The sequence below is a fragment of the Atractosteus spatula genome, chromosome 5, assembly GCF_055471065.1.
Source record: "Atractosteus spatula isolate fAtrSpa1 chromosome 5, fAtrSpa1.hap1, whole genome shotgun sequence".
Lineage (NCBI taxonomy): Eukaryota > Metazoa > Chordata > Actinopteri > Semionotiformes > Lepisosteidae > Atractosteus > Atractosteus spatula.
The window spans coordinates 21,582,356-21,604,869 of record NC_142710.1 but is presented as its reverse complement, the minus strand read 5'-3'; the positions used below and the strand labels follow the sequence as shown (position 1 = coordinate 21,604,869).

Genomic DNA, 22,514 nt, shown 5'->3' with positions numbered 1-22,514 from the left:
TAGTGTAGACCATAATTTATTTGAAATATTGAAAGACACCTAGTTGCTGTCTAGGGCCCAGAACATCTTTGTTGATGTTGCAAAGTGGTTTTGCTTCACTGTAAGGACCAGTTGCTATCGTCCTTTGTTGCTGTAGTTCAATATGGATGATCTTGCACATGTCTACAGTTTTGTGAATTCTTTTTGAATCACACCAAATGTATCTGTGTCATGCTGGCTAATATCACAGAACTTTTATTAGGGCCTGTCATCCTGGTTGCTCTTTAGTTTCCAGGAATCGACAACCTTTTTCTCAGTCTGGTCTCCCACATTACCCATTTTACCTTGTAATCACTGGCCTCAGTAGGGCCTAGTGTATGGTATACTGGTTATATAATATTTTTAAGGAGTAGCACCGTGTGTTGCTGGAAATAAGATGTGACTTATGTTAAATTTGTTTCTGTTCTACTTGTACATTACTGATTTCTACTCTTTAAAGTAAGAGTTTGCAAGGATACTTTTACTTGATTTAAATGTAACTAGTCTAAATCTTCTTGCTGGTTATGTTGACATTGAAAGTGGTGTCATTACAATTATTCTTTTAGGGGTTCAAACCACAGTTTGTATACTTGTACCAGTTTAGTACTGACCAGTGTTGTATGCGTATCACTCATGGAGTATGGTATAGGGATTGAACTTTGTATCAGGCAATACAAAGCTAAAATAATTTGATCTGCCTTTGTAGAATTCAGGAGTTGTTTACATTTCCATCATGCAAAGACCTTCATTGTTTTCTTGAAAAATACTACGTAGTATGTTAAAATTATGAAGGTTATTGTCATATGTCTGAGATTAGGTACACTAAAATAAATCTATAACATTTTCCTTTTTTAAAATCATTTTAAATCTAGTGAAAATGATCTAAAGCAACTTGTATCAACTGCAGATTCATATACTTGAGAAAATCTATATTTCCTGTGTAGAAAAATTGAATATATCAACCGTTTTGTATTGAGGAAATTAGAATTGGTAATTGGCATTATCTGTTTTGAGGTTTTCACCTTAGACATGAATATTAATTTATATTTTTGGCATCTGTGTTTGGAGGTCAAGATTTTAAGACAAGTGGGATAGTTATTATCTACTTCCAATTCTGAAATATTTTCTTTCAGAAATAATTTCTTCTTCTCTCACCTCTAGTTTCTTGGTTATTGCAGTTCTGTGCAAATCAGCTGCAGGAATACCAATACAAGCAAGGCCTTCGCTTACTACCCTGGACACAATTCAAACATATTTTTGATTTTAACTACAGTGCCCTCCATATTTATTCATATTTCTCCTGAAATAGAATCAGAAACATCATCTAGCAGAATGGGTTATGGATTGGATAATGTCTCACTTCTGTACTGTAATCATAATGCACTGCACATGCAAAGTCATATTTATCGTAAAGAATTGAATGCCAGAAGACAAGAGGGAACATGGATTTCATGGTTAAGGTCAGAGAGAGCTCTTCGAAGACAGCAGACTCTGCAAGATAAGGAATGGCTATGAAAGAATTAAGAATCTACCACTTTCCATTGTACTGTCATTATTAAGAAATCTAGACTAACATGGATTGTCAAACAAGTGGGTTGGGAGGCAAATGTAAATCCTGGCAACTCGAGGAAACAAAATGTTGAAATCTAGCATTTGAAGTTGCCTGCAAGAGTGCGATATTCATAGCCGGGCTCCAAGGAAAAAAACACTTCTGAGGGCAAACCACATGAAGAAAAACCTCAGACTTGCCAAACATCATTTGAATAACAATTGAAGCAATGTTTTAGGTGAGATTAAATGAACATTTTCTTTTTTTGTGGACATGCTAATTAGGGTTATGTTTGACACACAAAAGATGAAGCTCATGTTGAGAAAACACTCATGTCCACTGTGAAATGTTGGGGTCTATTACATTTTGGAGTTGTTTTGCGTCTAAGATATCAATCTCAATATATCTGGCACATTTTTGCCAGACACCTGTTTTTTTTTCTGCTGATGAACTCCATCTTGGCCAAAAAAAGGACATTCCAGTAAGACGGTAATCCAAAGCGCACATTCAGATCAACAAAGGAGAAGTTAACTGCACTCAAAAAAGATATTCCTGACTTGTCATCTCAATATCTAGACCTCGATCCAACATTTGTGATTCTAAGTCAAGATGGCAGTTCACCAAAGGGTCTGAAGAATGTAACTTCTGCATGGAGATGGATGGATGTTCATATAATTCCCCTCTGAACTGCCAGCACCTCATAACACATTTAGGAAGCATCTAATTAGTATAATCCTTCCTGCTTGTAGAGGATTTACAAATGGTCACTACAAGGATGTGACCCTTGAGTTTTCTGGACTTAATTTATGACAGATATGACTTTGCTCTGTGCAGTGGCATGGATATAACTGTATAACATTTTTAGAATTTGTAAAGCAAGAAACATCCGTTCTGTACATCGTTTTGTAGTTTGATGTTTATTGTTTCTGTTTCATCAGAGGTATGAATACATTTGGAGGGCACTGTATATTTACTATGAGGTGAAAAATGCTGTGGTTGTGGGTCTAGTAGAGTCTTGCTGATCCAGAAATTACATTAATGGTTTTTAACCCTTTGAGGGTTTGCCTTTACCCCTTCCACCATCCTTTGCTTTTTAAGCAAAAGCCACAGTTTTGAGTCTCGGAATGTCAGTTAGGGTTCACAGTGCTGTGTGCAGGTGTGGTTCACCTGTAATGACAGTATGTGCAATACACGTTTTGCTGAATTTTTAAAACAAAAATAAATTTGACAAACAATAAAAAAAATATCTAAAAAAGAAATACTGTTCTCCAATTTTAAGTTGTTTTCCCGCCCTGCCTAAAAGACTTTCCACTGGCCGATATCAGTGACATGCAGAATGCCTCATGGCCAGTCTTATCTCACACTTGCCACATGCATCTGCCTCTCCTCTGCAATGCAGCTGTGTCATTAATAGAGTGCAGGAAAGAGAGCTGTAACCCACTGTGACCTTTCAGAATGTCATGGGATCTAGTTTGATTTATATACGATCCCCTTATCTTTCTATCACTCTGGACAGTTTACGTCTCGCTCCCTTCTGTTGTACACAGCCTTTTTAGTGTTTTCTTCTACATTTTAGATGACGGCGATGTACTTGTGAAATGTACATGTGCGGGCCTATTGAGGACATTGCGTACTGAACATGAAAGTAAAGTAGGTTTGTCTTTCTTCTGTTAAGGATTGACAGTGTAGTTTAAATGCCCAAAAGAGCTCATAAAGATTCTTTGTGCGTTATTGATCAGTTCTTAATGTAACCTTATTCTTTAGGCCAAGTGATTCAGCTTTTTTGGAAGAAATTATTCCTACTAATGGGAGTGCAGTGCTTCAGTAGGCATGCACTAATATAGGCAGTCGTGGATGAGGTCATCTCTTAAAGGAATACACTAGTTTAAGTTAAAATTGACTAAGCACCAATACCTAAAAGTTAATTACTGTCTTTTTTTAATTATTTTTTTTCTTAACTTACTAATTACAGGCACTGCTTTCTTCCCTTAAGCTTTAAAAGCTATTACCCGATTTTCTCTAAAGTAAACTAGGTTTTCTTTCTAAATTTCTTTGGATATGTGAAATGAGAGGTTTTGTGAGTTTTCAATGCATCTAAAAGTAATGATGACCTGTAAAAAGATAGGTTTTGCCTGTGAAATATAGCAGCATTTTAATATGAATTGTAGGTTTTAGGGTACGTTATGCAGCTAAATTTTCCTTGTCATCTTTTACAGCAATTGAAGTCACTTATTGTACCAAAAGCACTATACTGTCTGAGAACCCGAAGTATTGCAGAATTCACACATCTTGATGGGAACCAACAGGAATGGTTTATATCCCTTTTAATGAATGGGAATGCTTTTACCACTTCAGTACCTGCATGATATGTTCTTCTTCTGGAATATTGTACTTTCATTAAAATGATGCTAGCATGTTGTACAGAGTAGTGTTTAGGCTGTGCGCCGTCTGAATCAGGAGATGTTTGTGGTGCTGCATTGTGTGTGTGTGAGATGGGGGAGGGGCCTGCCAGATGCTGGACATTTGAAAGCAGCAGGCCTTGTATGTTTTATTCTATCTTCAGTTCAGGAACTTGCTGTGTTAGGGTTCAGCTCACAAGGCATTTTGACCCACTGGAATTATCCTTCCCTTCTCTGTTCTGATTTCCACTATCATTGCTTCAGAAGTGAATATTTTAAAACTCAAATTCTACAGATAGCATTAGTGGTGGTTTTTGGGGAACAAAATCAGTAACTTCCCTGTATACGGGGGAAAGGCTTTGCATTATTAACCCTTTGGTTTTTTTCCTTCATAGATTTTGTTGTTTTTGAAAGAGGCAGTTTCTTTTGATTTTCTTAATCAAAAGAATGTAGTGTTCAGATGTAGTGTAGCAAAATGTTTAGTTCTTGGGGTTAAATTTTATTTTGTCATATGTTTTCAGATTTTATGTGAAGGTAGTGCAGCGACATTCATACATGGCAAACCTTTTCTCTGCAGTAATGTGGTCCTCTGATAGCCTGTGTTTTAGTCTGAAACATTCCTCAAAACACTAATAATTGTTTTACCTGCCTGCATGATATAGTTTGCAGAGGTCAGGTTTATTTTTGCAGGCTTAAAAGCATGTGATACCGCAGTCCTCCACGGTTTCCATCCATGTCGTTCATCAACAGAAATCCGCATATTCCTGGTAAGGGCTACGGCAAACCGGAGCTGATCCAGGATGCACTGGACGCAAGGCAGTAATGCACCCTGGGCAGCGTGCCAGTGAATTGCAGGGCATACATGTGCACACATGCATATTATAGGATTTAATCACCGTAAAAAGGAAGAAGCTTCCAATGACAGCGAGTACATAGAACAGTTACAAATGAGAGAGGTCATTCAGCCCTTCTCACCTGTTTGGTAGTTAGCAGCTAACAGGTACAAGGATCTCATCCACCCATTTCTTCATCAGCAGCATGGCCGGGTGGCTTGTTCAAGACTCCCCTAGCACTTTGTGCACAGTGCAAACTGTAAAAACCTGAGAGTAAAGAAGTGTCTCCTAGCCTCAGTTTTCAGTGTGCTTTCACATAGTTTCCAGTTGAGCCCTCTGGTTTGTATATTGCTGTTCTTTCTGAAGATGCCACTTGGGCCGACTGTGGTGCTACCTTTGTGGATTTTGAATATATATGCGAGGTCTCCTTTGGAGTCTTGTCTGTTGAAGACTTAAAGGGTTTCGGTTCTTTCAGCCTGCAGGGATGTAGAATATTTGTTGGAGATCTTGAGCTTTCCATCTGAATACTTTTAAGGAGATCATTTGATCTGATCTTTCTTAAGGCTAAGAAAAATTGAATATTTATTGTTGATGATATGAGATTTTAAACAACTATGATTTGTAAAAGGCCACAGATATCTGATCTGTTTGTAATTATTCATTTATAATCACAGAAGTGAACAGTCAAAAATGAAAATGAGCAAGCTGTGCATTTTAAGTAAATGCCTCAGAATTTTTGAAACATTTACTAGCTTCCCTTATTATTTTCAAACCTGGTAGTTGCTGTTATAAAGAGATGGTGACCTGTTCTTGGCACAGAAGCTATAAAGTGTTAGGAAGCAAGTTTACTAAGGAGTCTGCTTTCACAAAGATCAGACAAGGACAGCTCACGTATTGGTGTTGTATTTAGTGGTTGGCCGGGAAAGAAAATACTTGGTGCCGTTCTTATCTATTTCTGTATTATTTTGTTCAATGGGCAGTATGGAGTTTGGTGCCATCATTATGGAAAATATTGCTGTCTTTACATTGATCAGAAGGAAACTTTCATTGTTCAGTGGCCTAAAAATATTTTTTCATCAAGAAAAATGATAACAGGTGCCAGCTCTCTACAATGCAAATGAACAAACCAAAATAGAAAATATTCCGTTCCCAAAAACCTTTAATTATGTCTTAAGCCAGTTAAAACAACTTTTTAGCACATGGAATGTCAAGAGTCCGTGTTCTATGTTGTGTTGTTCATTTGAATGTGTCCTGGATATTTTTCATGTCTTTAGATAATAGAACAGTGGCATAAAGTCCCATTTTGGTGATTCGGACAGAAACAACTGTTCTTTTTCACATCTCCATCTGTGACCATTCTGTTGCCAACAATGTGTAAAACGATAGTTTTATCTTTCATAAGGAAAAGGGTAACAGTGCAAATCATTCTTACATGTGGTTCCAGTATAAACAGGTGATCTGGTCATTTCCAATAACTCATCACCAACCATATATACTTTGCTGGTACAAAACGTGATGGTACACATACAGTACAGTGCTGCTAATAAATATTGCAAACCATACCAATAATTTCTATTTTGTTTTTTAGGCAAATATTGCCAGATCTGATTTCTGGCACCTCTATATTGTATGCCATTAAATTGTGTAGTACAAATCCTACCAAGCATTTAGCATTGGTAAACCGTAGCTGTAAAAGTTCTTTTTTAAGTTAAAAACATAAGCAATACAGCTGTTTAATGGCTATTTAAAGTTTTGAGTAAGTTTCACTGCCACAGGTCATTAGATTTTAAAACACTGGCAGCTGTATTATTGTGATTTCCCTGTGTAAGTTCATACTCACCATATGTTTTTTTCTTATATGTGTATCATGTGTTGCCTCTTCCCTAAAGATCAGGTGTCCAACCATGTGGTTAGGCAACTAACATTAAACACTAACATTTATAAGAACGCTTTTGGTAACCTTTTTCTATAATCCTCATGAGAGCTAAGCATTGCTTAGCTCTCATGAAACAGCATACCTGTGGAATGCTGCATAATTTATCATGTGATTTTCAAATAATTAAAATGCATGCATACACATTTTCCCCATAGTATTAGGTACTGTGTGTTAGGTGTAATTTCTTAGTTTTGTCACAACTTTTATTTGTTGCGATGAACACAACTTTAAGGCTCCCTGACGTCACTATTTATCATGCGCTGGTAAGTGTCGGGAGTGGTATTGTGTGACACAGGCGGTGTATAGATCTATATGTTACAACACTTTAGAGGCCAAAGGTCAAGTGCATGCGAGGCACAGGTCAAGAATGGAGTGTCTATTTGTGTGTCTTCCATGCTGTGGGAAGAAGTGTGACATTTGCAGATTCCCATGAAATTTGACCTGCGATGTGTCCTGTGACTTGCAGGTCTGCAGGCAGGGAAGCGTCATCTAATATGCATGTTGGGAAAGAAGTATAGAACACAAGTAATAGTTCAGGGTACCAGTTAGATTGCAAGAAAAACTGGGAGACTTTTAATTTTTTTAGTATACACAACAGCAGACCATATTACTGACTGATATTCATATACAGTGTGGTCCATAACTATGTGGACAGTGACGCAATTTTTGCTGTTTTGGCTCTGTACTCCAGAACACTGGATTTGAAATGAAACAATGACTATCAGGTTAAAGTGCAGAATGTCAGCTTTAATTGAGGGTATTTACGTCTATATTGGGTGAACCATATATAGTATGTAGGAATCACAGCCCTTTTTATACACAGTCCTCCCTTTTTAGGGGATCAAAAGTAATTGGAAAATTGGCTGCTCATTTGTTTCTTGGCCAGCTGTGTGTAGTTGCATCGTTAATTCATGCACAAGAGAGCTAACAAAAGGTCTAGAGTTGATTCTAGATGTGGCATTTGCATCTGGAGTCTGCTGCTATTGTCTCTCAACATAAGGACCAAAGAAGTGTTAATGCCAGTAAAGCGGGCCATCATGAGGTTGAAAAATCAGAATAAATCAATCAGAGACATAGCCAAAACATTTCGTGTGTCAAAATCAACTGTTTGGTACATTGTTAAGAAGCAAAAACACACTGGTGATCTTAGCAGTTGCAAACGACCTGGTAGACCACGGAAGACTGCAGTAGTGGATGACCGAAGAATACTTTCAATCGTGAAGAAAAACCCCTTTTCGACTGTTGAACAGATCAAGAACACTCTCCAGGATGTAGGCATAGATGTGTCAAAGACTACCATAAAGAGAAGAATACACCAGCATAACCTCAGAGGGTTCACCACAAGATGCAAACCACTGGTAAGAAAGACCACAGAAAGGCCAGGTTACAGTTGGCTAAAAAGTACATAAAAAAGCCTCTAGAGTTCTGGGACAAAGTCTTATGGACAGATGAGATGAACATTAACCTGTACCAGAGTAATAGAAAGAAAAAAGTATGGAGAAACAATGGAACTGCTCGTGATCCAAAACATACCACCTCATCTGTGAAACATGGTGGAGGTAGTGTAATGGGTTGGGCATGTATGCTTCAAACTTATTGGACGGCGCTTCACCTTGCAGCAGGACAATGACCCCAAACGTACTGCTAAAGCAACTATGGAGTTTTTCAGGGCAAAGAAGTGGAATGTTTTTGACTGGCTAAGTCAATCACCTGACCTGAATCCCACTGAGCATGCATTTCACCTACTGAAGACAAGACTGAAAGCAAAAAGCCCCCGAAACGAGCAGGAACCGAAAATGACTGCATTACAGGCCTGGCAGAGCATCACCAGTGAAGACACCCAGCATCTGGTGATGTCTATGGGTCGCAGACTTCAGGCAGTCAACGATTGCAAAGTACTAAACATGACAGTTTTAAGATTATGTTAATGTGTCCAATTACTAGTGGTCCCATGAAATGGGGGGGGGGACTATGTATAAAAAGGGCTGTGATTCCTATATGGTTCATCGAATATAGAAGTAAATACTCTCAAAGCTGACATTCTGCACTTAAACTTCATAGGCATTGTTTTATTTCAAATCCAATTTGCTGGAGTACAGAGCCAAAGCAGCACAAATTGTCACTGTCCAAATACTTATGGACCGCACTGTACTACAGCACACCACATTACTCGGTAGTCCTTCACGACAGCAGACCCGGTTACTGACTGGTAGTCCTACACAACGGCAAGCCCTGTGAAAATAAAGTTTGTAATGATGATTCTAGCTGTGGATTCCAATTAGTCACATAAGGAGCTAACGGACAGATGGTGACGGCTTAACACTGTTTGTCTTCCTTCAGAAGTGAGGGCTGTGAGCCTCGCAATATCCCCATCTTGGCAGCAGGAGAAGGGATAGCCTGTACAAACTATGCTCATCATGTTTGCCTCCAGGTCCCTGTTATTATTCTGCTTCCTTGAAAATGACAGTATGTCATGGGAAGATGTACTACCGGACAGAGAATAAAATGTTAGGAAACTGAATGGTCACAGAAGCAGAGCCAGACAGTGAAGTTAAAAGCCTGTCGTCCTCTCAGAATCTGCCAGTGTTGTCTGCAGTGCCCTTCTCCAGCAGGCTTTGTGCAAGCTTGTAGAGGTTTCCCACAGTCATGTGATGCCCCATGAAAGGGGTCTTTGTGGACCAGCTAAAGAGAGTCTTAAAACTTGGGAGTTGACTTGTAAAGGGTTGAGAAAATAATTGTGTTCAGTGGTTCTTGTCTTTGTGTTGTGTATAAATCAAAAAGACAGTAGAAAATGCTCTGTGTACTCACAGCGTGTTTCCTCGGTGTGACAGGCCACCTTTGTAGTGGTTCTAATACGTTTTATTGATGAATCTTTTAAAATGTATACCTGCCATATGGTGTGCTGCAGCTATTCAGTTATTTTGTGGGAGTTTCAAATTGTAAATGAATGTTTTCAGCAGGTGAATCTTGCCTGCCTTTTTTCATGTTGTAGCCCAGCGAGGTGTAGAAGTCATCCGTCTTCAACCTACGGCACGAGAAGGTGAAAAGGTTTGAAAGACTCTGCGGGTTGAAAAGTCAAGCTTTGTTACACAGCAGCAGTCTTTTTAAAGCCAATTGAGATTTCCCATTTATTAAAAGAAGGGAATGTGTGGATTTTTAGGCCTTGTCCTTTTTTCCGTATTCAGTAAACATGAATAAAATAGGATTTTATGCAGACAAGACACCCATTTGTGTGGATACTGCATCTTCTGAATTATGCATGCAGTGAAACATTTCTGCTGTGAGGAAGCACTAATTATAGCAGAAAATCACAAGGTGATTGGGATTGTCATTTTAATTAAATTCTTGCACATACAGGGAAGTATTCCCACATACAATAAGATCTGGGAGCAAAAGGCTTGACATTAGTAATTGGTTTTCTGCACAAGGAACCGGAAACCCATTTTCATTCTGCCGTAAACTGGCCTGTTATTTGTGTCCTACTCTCCTGCTCTGTCAGAGCACAGCTTGCAAGATTTTCCACAGGGGCACAGTGAGTGGCCTGCTTCCTTTCTGACTGCAGTGCATTCCTGACCAGATGTCAGGAGAAATCTAGGAGGATAAATTATTAACTGCAGTTCAATAATGCGTGACTTTAGATCTAGTGGCCCTCCATCAGATGCAGGACGTAACCACTGTAGAAGGCACTGCAATTCGTAGGAAGAGACTGCCCTTGCAGGGGTGTTATGTGTGGATTCATATCTGTACCATGTCCCACAGAAAATTAAACTCGGGTTTAGGAGCAAGCCCTGTAAGAGCGTGAGAATTTCTCATTTCTCAATGTACAGTCACACAGGCTGACTAGCTTACTACTCATGTTTTGTATTCCAGATCCTGTGTGACCTTGGATAAATCTTCTGCATTGTTTTAAAGCCCCAGTACCACCTAAGCACACCTTAGAAGAAAAGAAGTAGCTTTTTACACAAAAACACACGCAGTTTGAAATGTCAGTGGATTTCCATACTTTATTTGACATCCTGTGCATTGCATTTAAACATTTCTTTTGGTTTGATTCTGTTCATTTTAGAAGAAAGGATTTGGTTTCTTCAGACTCAGTTTTATCTGAGTTTTTAAGATCATATTTGTGTGACTCTCGCTCTGTTTCTCAGAGAATAATTAGTTCTCATTTCCCACATTACCCTCCACTACCCTGAAAAGAATATAGGCTACAGTAGAATGTAAGTGCTTCACACCTTGATTTCTCCTCACACACACACACAATACAGAAGCATGGTTTTTATACTAAAACCCTAAATAAAACTGTAGCTTCAAAACTGCTAAATAAAAAATTGGTGTCCTATTTTCTTGGCGGTGTTCTCAGGGTGGGGGAAGGGGGTGTAGGGAAACAAGGGAATAAATCCATTAGTATGACACTCTCTGTCTGAGAGGCAAGACCATAACCCGGGCTCTTAACTATGGCTGTTAGCAAATCGAAACCAGGACATGGGAAAGTTGCGTGGCACCTGAGAGATCAGTTTTCTGCTTTCAGTTGAAGCTGAACATCATTAAGTACTGGCAGAGGATAAAAGAAAAGATAGTAGTCCTAAAGTCTGTAGGCCGTGTGCACAAATCTGTCAGTAAGTGACACTCTTTTCTTTGTTTCATGGAGGCTTTTAAAGTTAGAGTGTATTTTAGTAGGACATAGAGTGATATTAAACTATTTCAATTGCACAGGAATCTGGGACTGTTTTGGAAAATCATCTAGAGATTTGAAGGGGATGATGTGGTCCTGGTTGAGTTCGGGAGGAACTCTATGTCTTACCAACTGCTTGCTACCGTGTGAGCTGTTCTGACATAGGAGAGTGCACCTCTTGTTCTGTACACCTGATCCAAGAGATTTGTTAATGTCATAAGAGCAGAGGTAACAGTGAAATAAAGCAGATGTCACATTTGCATTGTTTACTCATTATGTGTATTGTATTACGAGTCTTTATTTCCTTTTTTTATTAATTTTCTTCCCCCCACCTTCATATAATTTGGTTCGGGTTATTGCTTTCAAGCTGTCCGCAGTCTGTTTCTGTAACCTTGTAGTGCAAACAGCCCCGGTCATTGGCTGGCTTTCAAAGGCATAAGTGGACAACAAAGTGCAGTCTGTGTCTGATTGGGAGATCTAAAGTCCTGCATCACAGAAGTGACATTGGGTTCTGGGGGAGAGCAAAACTGGTTACTTTGTAACACTGTATTTTTCCACTAGGGTGTTATGATAACCTTGGAAGCAAACTTTTTTAAATAACAGTGTTAAACTTTGTAGCCCAGTACCACAATGCAGTTTCGTCAGTTACGATGATGTTGTTATTTGAACCAGCAGACTTTAAATCTGCCTTCTCTAATAGAATGATTTACTACTTAGTGCAAGGAGCATATGTAAATGGCATCTTTTAATATTTGAGATTGTATAAAAAAAAATTAAAGCAACGCAATGCTCATGCTCAACAAATGCTTTTTGTAGCAGTTTGTATATAGAGATTCAGATTAACTATCTGAGAAGTGCAATATCAGAAGTGTCACTCCATTGCACTTTGGAGTTTTCTCATACTTGCATGGTAGGCAACTGAGAAAGTCTGAAAGTATAGAATGAGTGCTGACACAAGGTCTTCGCTTACGAATGAGGTTTGGAGCAATAAATGTTCGCTGGTAGATTTTAAATAGCGTACTTACTGATGACTTTTATGATCAAAAAAGTGTTCTTCTATCAGAACTGCCTTTCCCTGAAAACTTTTTTTTATCAGGGACTTATTGCAGTGGAAGTGGCTTTTTCCCTCCACCCTCCCAAAGGATTTAAAATGCATTTGACATAAAACGGCTGTCGCTCAGGCAGCGCAGAATAATTAGAACATCCAAAAACAGCAAGTAATTTATCCACAGTGATCTCAGCTGTGACTTCACACCACACAAATATTATTCAGGCCTTTTTATATCTTCCTCATTCATGGGATAAATATAGTATACATTTTCCTCGCTGACTGGCAGAAGCACAGGTTTTAACTTTGTGTTAATCAGAGCACAGTCTGCTAGGCTGACAAAAGTAGGGAAGTTATGGAGCAAAGCATGAATATCAAAAGTAATCTTGCTGGTCAAATAGATTCTATATGATGCAATCTTCAATCTGTGTCCTCTTCTTATCCAAGATCCATTTAATAGTGGCAATTCCTGAAGTAATTTGCATTTCATTAACAGTTTATACCAACAGCAATAGAATACCTCAACCAACAGCTGTAGGTATAGCTTATCTATTAATGAAATGCAGTGTCTCTTGAAGTCATATGCAAACCTTTAAGTACACGTTTTGCATTAAAGTTTTGTATATGCTTGATTTTAGCACTGCCTGTTTCTTTTGCATTCAATGCTTGATTCACCTTAGTGCTCCGTGTGAAAAAACAATACACACTAGTACAAAAAGCTGCTGTTGGAAGGCATTGTTTGATTCGATCTAAATGTATTCGGATGTTTTGTGAGTGCTGTAGTTTTTACAGAGACTTGGGCTCCAGACTCCGAAATCAGCCCAAGGTTGTATTTTTGTACAATTAAGGAAAAAGAGCAGTAATGCTGATCTGCTGTCCTCCTACAGAAGAGAGGGGGCAGTGCGAAATGCATTAGGGCTATTGATTCTTGTTTTGTGGAGTCATCATGGAGGGAGGTTTGGGTTTCCATCAGAAATAAGGCTTTGTTTCACCAAGTGGGTCTTTCTTATTTGAGCCTGTTATCTGAGCACAAACTTGGTTCAGTGTTCTTTGCAAGGTCATGTTTTATTCAGCGCAAGAAAATGGAAAATCTGGCAAGAACTGAGGGGCCATTGCACTGAAAGCGCTTTAGCTACTCTGTCCCTTGCATTGCTGTCAATAGAAAAGGATAAGGCTGATGACAGAATACCACAGATTTCCTATTCATTATTCATAATATGGGGCTCAGGTTTTAATTATACATTGCATATAATGTGATCCTGTTAATAGCCCTTTTGCATCCTTTTGTGACAATTGAAACTACAGTAATTTGTATGAAGCTCCTGGGAGCAGTCCAAGAGGTTATAAGAACTGCTTGCCACCTTATAGAAAAAATAATCATTGCATATTTTTCTGCCGATAGTCGGTCTCTTGGCTTGTTCAGCCACCATTCTCAGCTTTACATTCACACTAAGAGCAGATGTTAATTTGTGATTCAATGCTGAATCAAGAATTCCTGTCCGAAAACAGCATCCATGGCAGATGAATCATCAAGTCCTGTGAAATATTATAGATCTTAGATGGTTTTTAAAATTGCTTTCTTAAATTGTCCACTTTTAACTTCATTATGTAATGCAGCGGTAATTAGGCAAGCAGGAGGTTTGTAATAATAATTAATAATAATAACTGCTTACATTTATATAATGCTTTTCTGGACACTCCACTCAAAGCACTTTACAGGTAATGGGGACTCCCCTCCACCACCACCAATGTGCAGCATCCACTTAGATGATGCAACGGCAGCCGTAGTGTGCCAGAAAGCTCACCACACATCAGCTATTAGTGGGGAGGAGAGCAGAGTAATGAAGCCAATTCATAGATGGGGCCATGATTGGTAAGGGCCAATGGGAAATTTGGCCAGGACACCGGGGTTACACCCCTACTCTTTTCGAGAAACGCCCTGGGATTTTTAATGACCACAGAGAGTCAAGACCTCGGTTTTATGTCTCATCCGAAGGATGGCACCTGTTTACAGTATAGTGTCCCGGTCACTATACTGGGGCATTAGGACCCACATGGACCGCAGGGTGAGCGCCCCCTGCTGGCCTCACTAACACCTCTTCAAGCAGCAACCTTAGTTTTTCCCAGGAGGTCTCCCATCCAGGTACTGACCAGGCTAACACCTGCTTAGCTTCAGTGGGTTTTAAACTTATTCAGTTCAAAGAATAACAGAGAAGGAATATTTTTCCATTTTAAACATAGTGGAAAACTTGTGAATGTTTTTTTTTCTTCCCGGTAATCATAGGGTGTTGAGAAATATTTCTGCTTTGTATTCTGTACTGTGTTTTATCTGGTTCTGCAAAGAGCTTGAAGTGCTCCTGTGAGTTCTAGATAACACTTTTTGGTTTCAGTTCATGCAGCTCTTGGGCCTGCCTTGTAGGGGCATTTTCCAAGTCCTGCTGAGACTGTATTGTGCAGTGGTGCTTTCACTGATGTACTGAACACGGCTGCTTTTTTGTGATGTATTTTTCTGGCAAATGCGTATTTATTCATTGAAATGTTTAATGCACAATTGTAATAAGACTTGTGCTTTTCACAAAACTCCAGCAGGCTTTGGCTCATCCTTGCAGATCCCTTAGATATTGGCTGCACAGCTCTTTTCAGTTATTCTAAATACATGTAGCCCCACTGCTTTTTTAGATTATAATAATCTGTTGATAAATTTGATCTTATTCAGGGTCATTACGGGATGATGATCATGTCTGATTTCTGGCTTCAACTTTCACCAGGTTGTTTTTGTTCTTCTCCGCTGATCCTCTTGCAGTGGTTGGGAAGATGAGCAGGGCACTGGTGAGCTGCAGAGCCCACAGCAGGGAATGACGTATGTTAGTGCCCTTGTGATCTGACAGAGGCTGCCCTAGAAAACCGATGAAGCATTATTAGATAATTTTCTTGCAGGGTCTAAGAATAACTCGTTCAGTGGACTGTGACAGGTAAAATTTTAATCCAGATGAGTGCTTCTTTGTTTATCAGTGAGGAAGAGGCAAAAGAAATCCTTATTAATTGTAACAGGCAGTATATATAGAGCAATAGCCACACTTATCTTTATGATATTTTTGTGGTTCATGATTCATACTGAAATATGCTTTATGTTATTAAGGATCCATAAGTCCAGTTTTTCAGTATTATTGTAATTTTAAAATTCCAGTTGAGAAGGCATATTTGCAAAAGTCCTGAGTGTGTTTTTACTGTATTCTGCTCTAGAGTAGGACCCACAGTGTTATTTTGTCTGTGAATGAATGATGAAAAGGTTAGTCATTTCTTTTTATTTCCCTTCCACATACTGTACTTGTCTTCTGCTTTACAAGGACATCAAAAGAATCAGGTGAATTGATTTAGGATGAGCTCTGTGAAATGCTAAACCCAATTTTACAAAAGCTATCTGTCTGGCATAATGCTCCTTCCTGGGGGATTTAACTATAAAATCCGAGGACAGTTATGTTTTTTTTGGTCATGTCCCTCTGGATCCAGCTCCATGAGACGTCTAGCATCTCTGATGTCTCTGCACAGCTACCATTCTGCCTAACTGGGGCATTTGGAGAAGAACTGCACACTATGAAATATTATGTCATTTAATAGTTCAGTACTTCATAGTGAATTAACACTGATGAATCTGTGGGGATGCCTTGATCTATCCATAGCAATGTGTTTTTTCTAAATGTATTGATTTATTTTTCAGATTACCAAATAAAGTAATGGTCTAAGTCAGATTACAATGCATATGAACACTGGGTAATTGAATTCCCAAAATGCATATATAAAAAGGTCAAATGGATAGGATCTTCTGTTGAACAAGGAGAAACAATCAGTTACAGTGGCTTAGTTAATGCACTGTAATATTGCACCCCACCAAGGAGTATTGAGATTTATAATTTTTAGATGGTGCTTCAAGATAAAACATCCACCTGCCTATATGGAATTGTTCTGGAATTTCTTTTAAGAGGAAAGTGATATTTTTTCCACTTTTATTGTAAACAAGATATTGTGCTCAAACCTGCCCTGCCACACCCCCTTGTAAAATAAATTGATTTCCTGTAAGCTGGGCTGGGTGTTAATTTATGTGTTGCCAGAGCTAAAAATAAACACCTCCAAACTGACATTAGGAATATTTGTGTTTAAGGAAAGAAGCTTACCTTAACACTAATAAGTGACACACAGAGAGTTCTTGAAGAACGGTATACAGTGCTTTAACATGATTAGAAACAGACTCAGCAAGTTTCTGATATACTTCCTGTTCCAGGCCAGGCCAGGGCATGGTTGTGCAAGTCTGTCAGTCTGATCTCACTAATTGGAGATGCTGAACTAGGTGTTCCGGTGTGTTCTGTGGGGCTCACATTCATGCTTTAAGATACCCCTAGAGACCAGCCAGAACGCTCAGAATACTCTTCTGCTACTTGAAATACAGGAATACCACAAGATAATCAGTTTTTTGAATAAATATTAAAGAGGTGGTTTATTTAAAATTTCAGTCATCTTTGCAAGCCTTATTTAATGTTTCACAGCAATCGATTTCCCAAGAGTTACAAAAAGCAAGCAGAGCAGAAAAGCATTGTCAAAGCAAGATCGGCCTTTGCTTTTTTTTTAATGTGGTTGTTCTGTGTTACTGACACATTTTGTAAAGAGTGTGAAGCTTGTTTTCTTTTAAGTCCTTATGAAGATTGCATAAGTATGAGTATCAACAGTGCAACTGCAAGCAGCTTTTGTTTTTCCAGAGACAACGCAGAATGTATGAAATCTTTATCGGATTCCTACATTCACTCACATAAAGCTTTTCGTGCTCTTTTTCAAGCCAAACTGACCACAGAATCGGTTTTGAGTCGAGCAGACTGGGATAACAGTTTTTATGTTCAGTTTAAGCTGTGAGCATAATTAAAGTTTGTTTATATTTTTATATTATATATTATATTTTGTGTTTAAGCATATTTACCTGATCATGGTAAATATGTGGTATAATTACTGTCTATATAAAAAGCATTGTGGTGCCTTAATTGCAAATTCCACTTAAGTAGTATTATGACTTGAGTGTCAGTTTTTTACCACTTTCTAATATGAGCATGAAGTGTCTGAACTGGTCCTTGGGTGGCGTTTGTGACAGCCTGCTACAGTCCTTTGCTGTTTCTGGTGTCCGCCAGGCACACAAGCCTCTGTCCTGGGGTTTTGTTCCCCGTGACTTGTTAAAAGACAATTGGCGGACAGTTGAAGGGAGGCTGGTCAAAAGAGTCTACCTCACTTCCTCCTTCTTCTCTGTGTACGATCGCAGGGATTGTAACTGCGAGCTGAGATGTGTAAAAAGCACGCGGCTGCCTATTTGAAATTAAATGGGTATAACAGAAATAATTGCTGATTCTGAACTGGCAGAGCAACACCAGAGGTTTATCTCATGTATTTCAAAGAGGATGGCATGCATTAAAACAGAAACTTACGTGCTTGGAAATGTAAGGAAAGTAATAGAAATTGCTTCACAACGTGTGGCAGTGTTACTGAAGTAGTGCGTATATTTTTATTAGTAGGCTATGGGACACCTTCTGCTATTCATCTATCACAAGGCATAATGTGTTAAGAGGTCAGCTTCTAAGATTAACAGTCTTTATCAGTTAAGGGTGTGTGTGTTTTTAGAGTGCGTTCACTGTCGCAGTCGCAGGACAAGGGGGTGCAGCAGGTTCACGTGGCTGTGAAGCTACTGTGGGACCCAGTAGGATGAAAAGTTGTGTATTAATGCACACAATTATTTTGCTATTGACTTTGGAATCTTATGACTACTGAAATACCATATTAGGCAGAGGCAGATAATACTACAAACATTTGTAGTCTATATTAACTAGGTCATTTGCTGCTCTTTGCAGAAAGATGTCTCTTAAGTGGTTAAAAAATGATCTAGCTTCAGTTCTCGTGTTGACTTCCATTCCTGTGCATGTAGACTGTTCCATGTTTCCGGATGGCTTGGAGCACATGGGGGTGTGCCAAGTACTGTGGTGATCATAACCACCTTTTAGGGGGGATTCTGACTTTTAGGCATTTTATCATCATCCCACAGACGGCAGCTTGGCACCACTGGCTGCTCAGCCAAACACAGACACCAGATGTCTGAACGTGTAGCTCCCTCTTGTACTCAGCAGAATCACTACTGCATCAACACATCATCAGCAGGGCAAAACTGGCCTGTCTCAGGATGGTCTGAACTCGGCTCGCGTTCTCTGTTAGTGGGTGAACAATCCAGCTCTTGGTGAATTAGCTTGTTCGATTGGGTGGAAGGCTCCTCCCTCACCAATGGCACCACAGAGCTGAAAGCACCCAAAAGCCGCAGGGGTCTCGGTGCCGGTGATGGAGCACTCTTCCCTGGGCTGCGCGAATCCCTGTGACAGTCAACTAGTGATATAACCCATACTCGAACCCGTGTCCACAGAACTAGACCTGGTCTCAAGTAAGCGCCTTTGGCCATTCGGGTGACCCTGCCATGTTGGAAAACACATTTGCTACTGCTGCAATCATTGTTTGTGTGTCTGTGTTTGCATTTATTGCACACCAGATGGTCGTTTGTACAGCGTTTCATGTGCCGTCTCAATTTCACATGAAGGTGGCCTCGGGGTTAGATGGGGCTGCAGAGTTGATCCAGTGCACTGGCTCCCTTGTGTCCGTTTAGATGTCCTGCTGCCACACTTCAGGTTGGCTCAAGATTGAGGGGGGTGCGTCTTATCTGTTGTATGCCATTAAAATTACAGTTACATCGAAATTACATCCATTAAACCATTAAAATCACACTTTGGATTGGGATTTTTTAATATACATGTAATGGAGTTAATTACACAGCCGTAGCTAGCTCACGTTAATCTGCTAAATATCACCTGTCACTTTGCGCCTTCTGGACTGTCTTTGTCCTTTCAGTAGTGCGAGCAGCCCTGCAAGACCCTGACCTGTCCTCTGCCCTGCAGGAGCTGCTGGGTGTGCTTCGCCACGGACGAGGATGACCGCACTGCGGAGTGGGTCAGGCCCTGTCGATGCCGCGGCTCCACCAAGTGGGTCCACCAGGCCTGCCTTCAGCGCTGGGTGGACGAGAAGCAGAGGGGCAACAGCACTGCCCGTGTTGCCTGCCCGCAGTGCAACGCAGAATACCTCATAGTGTTCCCAAAACTCGGTAAGAGCTCTGGAGCGAACCTGCTTTATTCTCTCCTCAGACCGCGGTTCCAGGAGTGTTGAGGGATGCTGTAGCTGAACAAGTTAGTATTTTTGAAATTTGTTTTGTGCACTTAGAAGAGCTACCACGAAGAGAAGTCGGTGCATTAAAAGATACTTTTATAGATCGAATCTTGTGCTGGTTTTTCCTGCTGGCCTTGAAAGTAAGCTTTAAATAAATCAGTCTTAAGCTCCACTACAATACTACTGCTTATCAGGAATAGTGGTTTCATGTTGGTTGGCTTTGTGGTGGTATTTTACTTTGGGGTTTTAGTTTTACAGTATATGAAATCCATTTGTCTTATCTTCAAAGCAGTAGTAATAATTGCCTAGTCTTAGTGACCTGTGAAAGATCTAGATGGAGATGCATGCGATGGTGACATTTTCCTCAGCCACCCTGAAGGATTTGTAACACAAATGGTCCCGGTATGATGCTTCAGCATCACAACTTGCTTTCCCTTATATGATGCAAATCCCTCTGTGAATCAGCCAGCGTTATCTCTGGATTTGTGATAGTTTTTACTTGATTTCTTGGCTGTGGCTCATTTTGACATACACGTATAAGACTTTCAATTTTTTTTTACCCATTTAAGTACATACATCTCAACAGACTTATATATATAAGAACTTGTTTGATGATTTTATTCTTTACTTTTTTTATATAACACAGCTGCCTTTCTCTTTAAACATATGGCACTGTAGTCCTATGGATAGATGTAGGAGACAGTAATCAGTTGTTGCCTTGTTTTCTCTAATAAAGTGCAGCTTAAGGACAATGTGATAGAATAAAGGCCATATGACAAGATATATTATTCAGTTGAGCTGGTAATGCTGTATAGTTTGGTACTGGTCTTTAACCATCACTCACCCTCTCACTTACCTGTCATCACCCAGTCTGACTTTTTTCATGTTGACTTATATTAGTTAATATATTCGCTTATATTTAGTTAATTTCCAGTGAAGCAAGGGGGGATAAAATGATGATAGGGAAGATACCTACAGCTGAAGAAACTCTACTGCACAAATAATAAGGATTCGGTCAGTACAGTGGCATTATTTTCCTATGGAGAGAAGTGCTTTTCTTAATAAGCCGTTCTGTCCTGTTGATTAGGTTTTTTATTTGTATGATTCTAGTATTAAGCTAAACACTGATGAAAGGTTAATGAATTACTGTTTTATATGAAAGATTTATCTGCTCATAAAATGAACTAATTTTAGTAAGTCAATCCTGTATTAATAGATGGAACTCTGCTGGGAGTCAGGGCACTGAGGAATAAAGTTAAATCTGCATTAAACAGTAGAAAAGAAAGGATACTGCATTTTCATTAGTGTTTTCATTCATTTCTGTTTCTAGATTGCATTAATATCTGTTTTATGGGGCATCAGTATGGCCTTTTTTATCTGGAGCACTCTTTCCTTCTTCACCCATTATGTAAATGGCTCACTGTGCATAAAACAGACAAACTGCATTAGTTAATCACTCTGCTTTCCCTTGCTAGTGCCTCTCCAGAGGCTGGCAGTGTTATTTCAGGTGAACCCACTGTCCATGTCATCTGTGACCAGCTAGAACCTTAAGCTGTACTTTCATATCCTTCAAAGAATATAAAATGAAAATTATTACACTCAGTGGAATATCTGGGTTTTGGATATTCTTCAGTTATTCATGAGAATTTCCCCATTATTGAATCATTTTCAGGGCTGTTTTGCTCTACACTTTAGCAAGGTGAACGATACTGACTTTTGAGTAGGAACTCCATTAATCTTTATTTAGAAATTCTCTGCTTACTCAAGTGTTAAGTCAGAGAGCGGCTGTGTAGATATTTTCCTACTGTGAAGGAGTTATACTCTCCAAGGCTTTTCTAATTTGCTTGCATATTGCTGCACTTTGCCAAATTCACTAAAATCCCAGTATAATTAAACCTTTCTGTCAAGACCTTTGACGTTTTCTAGTAAGTATATAAGCTAGCCTTCATGGCCTGATTGAGTGTGAAATGAAAGTATAATGATAAATATGATAATACAATATGAATATTATAATATACATATTTAATAATACATCTCCGATGGGCATCTCAGACACTATCTGAAAAGGGCCCAGGCTTTGAAGTATTTTCAGAGACACATTCAGGTTGCGTTAAACTTAGGTGTGGCAGTTTCCACACAGTCATACTACAGCTTTCTGTTAATTATGAGAGGTCAAAATGAAAACTGCCACTAGTATTGTGTTTCTCTGTTCTTAAGAGGATCTTGTCTGAAAAGGGCTATGGTAGGCATGTGTTTTGGAGTTTCAATGGATAACTTTTCATGGCAGTGAAAAGCACATAGGGGTCAGACACAAATGGCTTCAGACCTCACTGAGTTTGAGTCTGAAGAAACAGCCCGTGCAAAACCTAGTTTTAAGAAACACAGTTTGGCAGCTGATGATGACTTAAGCTGATAAATTGTGAAATCTTAACTATGTCATATGTCTGGTTTTGGAATAGGTCACTGTATAATGATATCTGAAGCTTTACATAAACTACTAGAAAGGGGGTGTGCATGCTGAGCTCTGTGACCTTGGCATCCTGGGTTCGAGCCCAAGTCATGTCACTATCCGACTGCGACCAGGACTGCCAGGCGTCGACAGGCAGTTGGCCACACCGCTCCTCCTGTTGGAGTCAGTCTGTTTTATGAGTGGAAAACGCTTAAGGCCTGTGACGAAGGTGGGCAGTTCAGCAAGGTCTCTCAATGATTCCTCGTAGTGTGTTCTTTCAGGGTTCATATCCATGAGCTAAGACGTGAGAACATACCATTTTCACCTTTTACACCTGAGAGGCTTTTACTGAAGATGATGGTATAACCAGTAGTATA

At 39.4% G+C, this 22,514-nt stretch overlaps 1 protein-coding gene across 2 annotated transcripts in view; it reads left to right on the top strand.

Annotated features, from left to right (window-relative positions):
• Positions 1-22,514, top strand: part of marchf5 (membrane-associated ring finger (C3HC4) 5) — a 37,973-nt gene that overhangs the window by 1,440 nt on the left and 14,019 nt on the right. The window contains exons 2-3 of one of the 2 annotated variants that reach the window (XM_088915450.1): positions 3,144-3,217; positions 19,424-19,626. In XM_088915450.1, coding sequence (XP_088771576.1) covers positions 3,207-3,217; positions 19,424-19,626 — 214 coding nt within the window. In that variant the 5' untranslated portion in view covers positions 3,144-3,206. The remainder of the gene's footprint in view (positions 1-3,143; positions 3,218-19,423; positions 19,627-22,514) is intronic. The other variant, XM_088915449.1, reaches the window with a different exon arrangement.